Below are 7,761 nucleotides of genomic sequence, written 5' to 3'. Positions count from 1 at the left end.
TTAAATATAAGACCAATTGTTGGGTCCTTAAAGATATGATTCTATAGACGTAAAGAAAATAGTCGATGAGTAAAGAATCCTTAAAGATATGAGTCCATAGAAGTAAAGAAAGTAGCCGATGAGTAAAGAGAAAAAAAATTATATTTAAAATTATTTTGACTAAAGTCAATCTCAGTGTATTATTTTATTCTATTTTGTAAAATTTAAATATAAATCATTGATTTATATTTTAAATTTTAAATTATATAAGAAAACCCCATTACAACCACATGGGTCACCACACACCACCACACTCACTCACACACACTAAAAATAAAAGCATATCAAGTAAAATAAAATAAAAATAAAACGTCGTCGTGTGATGTTTCCCTTTCTCCCCATTGGCTCGCGCTAACACATCTCCCACGAGCTCTTCATTGCCCAACGGAATCTCTCTCTCTCTCTCTCTCTCTCTCAGTCCTCCATTGCCAAACCTTCAACTAAAACTTGGAGCAGTGCACCAAAAACCCATCAGACCAACCAAGCTTCCAAATTCTCTACTCCCAACTCTCTCATTTTATCTGATTGATATTTGATTGAATCAATGAGCTCCCTGGATTGAATTCATTCGGGTCCCATTTTTGGAGCTTACTTTGTGCCCAGCGACTCGCTTGGTTTTACAGGTGCGTTTCGAGATCGAATGGCTTATGTTTCCGGCATTTTCGGACTGTGATTTTTTAAATTTGTTCAGTTTCACATTGTCAGATCTGTTCTTCTTTTGTGTTGAATTGTGTACTAGTTTTCGAGGTTTCTAGATTCGAATTGTGATTTGGATCTGATTTGGGATTTTTTAACTTTTGTTTGCTAATCCGGATCTTAGTGGATTTTAAGAGAAGTGTTTAGATAACGGAAACCAAAAAATAATTTATCAAAAAACATGATCGAAACTAATAAATAACCTTATTTTATTTTATATATATAATGTAATATAGTCGCGGGTCGGGTCAGTATTTGGGCCATTTGCATAATTTCGGGGCTTCGTCAAATGACTCGGATTCGGGTTTCAACCAAAACCTTTACGGGTACCCGCTTGTATTGCTTTATTTCCTCTTCCTCTTGTCTTCTCTCGGCTACTGTCTGGTTCCTCTGATTCGCACGCACCTGAACAGTCCATCCCCATTATCAAGTGCTTCTCTTCAAATCCAACAATTTTTATTTTCATGCTTCGAATTCAACTTCTAAATCTAATGTTCTCATCTAATTGTGAGTAACCCAGATCTGGGATCTTTCCTTTTATTCTCGCTTATGTATTGATAATTGAATGACGGTCTTTTAGATAATTGTGTTCCAATGCCAAATTATTCTTTTTTATAGGGAGCTCCATGGAACAATTACATATGAATGCAGTTCTTTTTCCTCATCCTTATTATGAATCATGTTTTTTTTTTAAGGGTAGGAATGAGAATTTGTGGTGAGTAACTATGGAGAAAGAGACTCAGCGTTCGATGTCTTTCCGCACAAACCGTAGAGGCGAGCGAAGTAATCATAGCTCGCATTCTAAAGGTAAGAGGGTTTACTTGGTTTTTTGGTACTCTAAGCAAAAATGGGGAAAGAACCTTTTTTTAGATATCATATGTTTAAGTGGGTTTTGGGTGTAATAAGCTATCTGTGATTTGGTTTAAGATATGAGAATGATTAGTAACTAGCTAATGTGTTGATAATGGTGGATGGAAGCAGATGTTGAAGGTGGAAAGTTGCATCAAGATTATCACATGAAGATTGTTTGGAAGAAGGGTTTTATTCGGTTGTTTCTTGTAGGGGGGATCTTATGGATGTTTCTTATTCTTTTCGCATCTTTGATTCATATCTGGTCCTGCCATTCTTCTATCACATTTGTTTCAGGTATCTAAAGCTGGAAACTTTACTCACTCTTATGATTTTTTAACTAGCTCTTGAACTTGTATAGAACTTTGTATTGTTACCTTTTCAATGTTGATAAGTTCTTAGTAGAATTTTCAGCCAAAAACCTTAAATGGAAGAAGAAATAAAAGGATAGTTCTGGATCTTGCATTGTACCCCACCCCAGTGATCCTTAATTGACTGGTCCAGTGGTCTTGCCATTATCATGAAGATATCATTATTACATCTCTTGCTACTTATTCAGCTTTTTGAGTCAAAACATTAGGCTAATCATATGGACATATTTTGAATTCTAGGAACTCACTTTGGTATATAAATTTCTCTAGATTTATAAATTAGATACAAATGAGCACGGAGTTATCAGTCATTTCTGGTATTCTTATTATCCTGTAATTATTATTCAATCTCAGGAATTCATATAGTTAATTCTGCAATTACCTGCATTATTTTCACTTGCTCCACTTTTTTTTTTCTTTACAAATGTAAAGTTCTCAGGTTACTGTGCTATTGTCTGTGAAAAGCTTCTATGTGCTTCAACATTAAATCTTTTTTAGCAATATAACTTTTGTCTGATTGACTTGTAGGTATGTGTAACAAAGAGAGCAAGGTTTTCACAATGTGGAGCAACATAGGACTTGTATCAAACTCACAATCCCAACACCGTAAGAATGTTGCAATATTTTGTTGTAATGTCTCAATTTATGTATAGGCTACTGTGATTAATATTTTAGAGTGCTTTATCACTTAGGGTGTCCAATTCCCGTTGTGAGCGATCCTGAGAAAATAGTTATTCCAGAAGGAAGAACTCCTGACAAAATTGTAAAAAAATTGTCTTTTGTTACAAAGGATGGGCATTCAAATAACGGATCTCAGAGTACTCCACTGTTTGGAGGACTCGAAAGCTGGGCCCAAAGAGAAGATAGTTTCAAGCTAAAACCATCAATGAAGGTAAAATTGAACTATCCAGAACCGTCATATTTACGCACATAATATCATATTTACGCACATAATATCAATATCAACATTTACACAGACAATGTTTTGTTTGTGTTAGCTTTATGAGAAAGGAGACTTTTAATTGCGCAGTGCACATTTATTACCTAGTGATACTTTTTTTTTTTTGAGAGAAATTACCTAGTGATACTTCTTAGCATATAATTTAATACAAGTGTTGTCAGACAAACATTGATGATTGAGAACAAATAATATTTTCACATCACAAAGCTTTGTATTTCCTGATTTATAAGAAATTGATATAATTTGCTTTTGTGGTTCCATTTCAACTTAGCTGATATTTATTTTCTTTGCTTTCCTTTAGGTTCACTGTGGATTTATTAAAGGTGGTGGGGCTGACATGTCTGTTGAAGATATCAATTATGTCAAGAAATGCAGATTTGTGGTTGCTTCTGGCATCTTTGATGGTTATGATATTCCACATCAGCCTTCAATTCTAAGTCGTCGTTCTAAAAAACTATTCTGTTTTCTTATGGTAGTCGATGAGATCTCTCTTGATTTTATAAAGGGAAATGTTACTGTTAAGGAGGATGCGAAGGGGGGAAAATGGGTTGGTATTTGGCGTCTCATTCTATTGAAACATCCGCCTTATGATGAGCCAAGAAGGAATGGGAAGGTTCCGAAGATTATAACCCACCGACTGTTCCCTGAAGCACAGTACAGCATCTGGATTGATGGTAAAATGGAGCTATTAGTTGATCCATTGCTAATGCTAGAGAGGTATCATGAAAGACAATCTCTTGTTTTCTCATTGGATTTTGTATCTGGGATAAGTAAATACAATAGTTTTCATTTGCAGATACTTATGGCGTGGAAAAAATACGTTTGCCATTGCTCAGCATAAGCATCATCACAGTATATATGAGGAAGCTGACGCAAACAAGCGAAGGAAGCGATATGCTCGGCCTCTTCTTGATCTTCACATGAAAATTTATCGCTACGAAGGAATGGAGCCATGGAGTCCCAAAAAGAAAACAGTTAGTGGTAAGAAGAAATGTCTGTTTTGTTCTGCAATTTGCTGGCTTGTTTGGTTTTCATGAATTAATTGAAACTTAAATAAAATGCAGATGTGCCGGAAGGAGCCATCATCATACGGGAACATACTGCTATGAGTAATCTGTTTAGTTGTTTGTGGTTCAATGAGGTTGACCTCTTCACTCCAAGAGACCAACTGAGTTTTGGTTATGTAGTGTACAGATTAAAGGGTATGTTCGAGTTCTTTATGTTTCCAAATTGTGAGTACAATTCCCTGTTCGTGTTGCATCCACACATACGGGAGCATTCTTCTCGAATAGAGTGGGTAACAAATTGGGATCAGCTTAAAGGAAATGCTAAGATTTCAAATAAGGGTAAGGATTGGGACCAAGCTAGTGGGAGCAAGGATAATTTGGTTGAGAGCAGAGGAGGGTTAGGCTTGTGGACTCCTTATCCAGGGAACCTGGATGCAGTTGTTCTTCCCCCAGTAGTAAGAGCATCCAAAGCCGGCTGAGGTTCATTCTTATATCCTTCTCGGTATTCAGATTAATTTTTTCTTGAGATTTCTTCGTTGTTTCATTCTGAGAAGAAGAATGGTGGTGTTGGTTGTTTAAATTCGGTGGAAATCTGTACCACGAAGTTGGAAAAATCCTGAAATGTCAGCGATTCCTTGTATAAGATCGAAAGGTGAAGAGAGATATTGATGGATATGAGCTTGTTTGCATATATGTACAATCTTTAAGCTTTTTCAAATCATGGAAAAAAATGAAAGAATGTGTAGGTGCATTATATTTATCAAGGATGTAAGATGAAGGAACTTTCACGGTCGATGTTGGCGCTGCTTAGTGATTTCAATGAAAGGAAAAGAAAATGGTGTTTTGGGAACTAAGATGCCATGAGATTATTTCCCTTGTTTTGATGATGTTTCCTCATTAGGGAAGATTTGTATGTGTACAAGCAGTTGCAGTGTCTTAAAGATAATGCAATTTTAACTAAATTCAGTAATATTTGCATTGCTCATCTCTTCTTGTGCTTAAAATTCTTGGTTATAAATTGGAGGAATTGTGTTATTTTTTTCTTCTTCTTCCATATTTTGAATAAATAGTGTATGAAAATCATCACTGTCCCACCTGGAAAAATATCAAACACCCTGAGAGGTTTAGACAGTGTCCAAGCCAAGTGGCTTGGAAGATGTTGTGTGTGTCATAGGCTCCTTGGGACACAAACTTCATCCCAAAGTTATTCAAGAACTTCAGATATAGCTTAGATGTGTATTCTTGTAATTGGTAGAGAGTCTCAGTCACTGTATATATATAATTATATATTCTTAATGCTGTTTTTAAATTAAAAAATAGGTATGAAATGGAGACCAAATCCTCATAAGAAAGTGATATGATTCTCCAACCATACCCTTCATAGAGTTGAGATTGCATGTCATGAAAATTTTGATGGCATTACAAGATGACACATCTAAAAAGGGAAAAGAAGTTGGGGATGTCATATAGCTATGTGATGTATAATAATAGCTTAGTTTTTTTTTTAAAAAAAAAAAAAAAGGTGAGATGAACTAACTATTATTCAATAATTAAAAATATCAAAGTCCTATAAGTTTGGCAAGAATAGAAAAATTACACAAATTTCAAAACGGAGATGACCTTAATATAGTAAAACAAGTTGATTACAATAGTAGAGTAAATAAATTTAAAAATTAAGTTATCTCCCACAAGGATAGACACGACATAGAATATTGATTTATTTTTTAAAGATCTTATAATTAAGCAACAATGTTCCAAACTGAATTAATGATATACCACCCAAATGTGAACTGATTGGGGGAAAGATAAAACAAAATAGTAGATGCCAAAATTCCCATGAATAGGTGATAAATACCATTATTACAAAAAGTAAACTTTAAACCAAAACACAAAAGTAAACCACAAGCATAAGCATAAAGCACTACATTAAAGACAAAGGGCACGACCAGTGTCCAATGATCATGAACCACGTCCAATGATCATGAACCACGACCCGCATCTCGAAAAGCGATGCGAGCCATGAGCACCACCACCACCACCAACCCTCACCCACAGACCACAATTCCACCCCCGGAGATGCCTCGCTATGCCACACAACACCAACCTAAAGTCGATGGAAATGCTTGATACTATATTACTAATGTCTTTAACCTACTTGATAAAAAAAATGAAAACTTAAAAATTAAAAGATAGATAGGTAGACGTAGACTTTTTTTAATAGTTATTTAGGCTGATTTTTTTTTTAATATTGTGAATGGCATAATACATTTAAATGATGATTAATACCGTATGGGTAATGAATAATAATAATAATAATTTAATTATCATTAATACTAAACAAAATTAACTATTTGCAATAAATACTATTGCTTCAGTGGACCAATTATATGGAAGAAACCATGATACTATAAATATCAACTTTCACAGTTCATAAACATAATTGTAAGTTTCTAAATATTATTATTAGGGTTTTTATTTTTTTAGACTTGTGTTTTTTCTGATTATCTGTTTAGATTTTTTGTTTTAAAAAAATTATTTTTGGACCCTATATTTTGTAAAATGGTTCAAATAGACACTTAAACTCAAATTTGATGAAGAAAAAATTGAATATAACAATACAATTTTTAAGTAGAATAATTTAATTTTTGTGCTAAATTGTTAGTTTGGTAAATTATTTATGATTTCAGTTGAGAAAATTTTGATCAAAATCGAGTTTAGGGTTCTATTTGAACTATTTTACAAAACATAGGGTACAAAAAATAATTTATCAAAACACAAAGTCTAAACAAGTAATGAGATAAAATACAGAGTCTAAAAAAAAAGTATAAACCCTTCTTCTTCTTCTTCTTCTTCTTCTTATTATTATTATTATTATTATTATTATTATTATACAATGAACCTATTCAGCCGAACGTGAAATAATCTTTATAATTTGTGTTTAGTTTTAACCCATGATACAATAATATATTATTTCGGATAATTCCAACAATAAGACCTGATCTCTTTCTAAAAGAAATGATTAAATGTGACGAAAACTGAGATTTAGAAACCATACACTCAATTAAATACTAATTAAAAGATATTCATATCAGCTAAAATTATTAAAATATTAACAAATGCACTATATTTGATTAAGTGTGGTGACTCAAAATTCGGTATTTTATTTGCCACAAAAAGAAATCATTATTTTATTATTCCTATTGTATATTTAAATGATTTATTTCGTGTAATTTTTGCTGTATTGTTCTAATGTCCAAAATTTATTAACCTTAAAGTGAATTTAGATAAAAGCTAATGTGACATAAAATTAGGGAAACAAAAAATATCTGTTATCTCAAGCTCTATTTTGACCAAAAACAATTCATATGTAATACAAAGAAATAATTAATAAAAATTAATAATCAATAATATAATTAATAAAAATAACATAATATAAAGAAATAGTTTATTAACACAAACCATTAAATCATCTTATTATTTCAATCCAATAAACAATGAATGGGATAAACTAGCTAAATTTCTCAAATATAGAGAAAAATAGTAGAAATGAACTCCTAATAGGTGAGCTAAATTTGAACTATTTTACACATTTTTTACCTTAATGAATAGTATTACTCCACGACAACTATTCATTGAGTTAAAATTATTTTATTATTTTTCTTTCTTTCTCTTTCTATAATAATTATATTTTATTTTGTTTCTTTCCCTTTTTATTTTAGTATTTTAATAAATAAAAAATAATATTTAAATGATGTAGAGAAAATATAAAGAAGTCGTATGATATAATATATATGTTTGATGTTAAATAGAAAAAGTAAAGTTTTAGTAGTGTATTTGA

The 7,761-nt window shown here is 32.3% G+C and overlaps 1 protein-coding gene across 3 annotated transcripts; it reads left to right on the top strand.

Moving 5' to 3' along the window:
• Window positions 1-347: 347 nt before the first annotated feature.
• LOC133829824 (probable hexosyltransferase MUCI70) lies at window positions 348-4,958 on the top strand. 3 transcript variants are annotated; one of them, XM_062259633.1, is made up of 8 exons: window positions 348-662; window positions 1,436-1,542; window positions 1,717-1,881; window positions 2,484-2,561; window positions 2,648-2,847; window positions 3,218-3,633; window positions 3,713-3,897; window positions 3,981-4,958. In XM_062259633.1, the coding sequence occupies exons 2-8, from the start codon at window positions 1,461-1,463 to the stop codon at window positions 4,400-4,402; spliced, it is 1,548 nt and encodes a 515-aa protein (XP_062115617.1). In that variant the 5' UTR covers window positions 348-662; window positions 1,436-1,460; the 3' UTR covers window positions 4,403-4,958. The 3 variants fall into 3 exon arrangements, with proteins under 3 accessions (XP_062115617.1, XP_062115616.1, XP_062115615.1); XM_062259632.1 differs by lacking the exon at window positions 348-662 and adding an exon at window positions 1,086-1,242 and having other exon boundaries at window positions 1,431-1,542; XM_062259631.1 differs by lacking the exon at window positions 348-662 and adding an exon at window positions 1,088-1,242.
• Window positions 4,959-7,761: the final 2,803 nt, after the last annotated feature.

Source organism: Humulus lupulus, chromosome 4 (assembly GCF_963169125.1).
Source record: "Humulus lupulus chromosome 4, drHumLupu1.1, whole genome shotgun sequence".
NCBI classification, from domain to species: domain Eukaryota; kingdom Viridiplantae; phylum Streptophyta; class Magnoliopsida; order Rosales; family Cannabaceae; genus Humulus; species Humulus lupulus.
This window is presented reverse-complemented; position numbering and strand designations above follow the sequence as displayed.

Bases quoted from the DNA above. Each gene is read 5' to 3' on its own strand.
- LOC133829824 (XM_062259633.1), top strand. From the start codon at position 1,461: ATGGAGAAAGAGACTCAGCGTTCGATGTCTTTCCGCACAAACCGTAGA. The intron at 1,882-2,483 runs GTATCTAAAGCT...ATTGACTTGTAG, and splicing joins TTCTATCACATTTGTTTCAG to GTATGTGTAACAAAGAGAGC. The intron at 2,848-3,217 runs GTAAAATTGAAC...GCTTTCCTTTAG, and splicing joins AGCTAAAACCATCAATGAAG to GTTCACTGTGGATTTATTAA.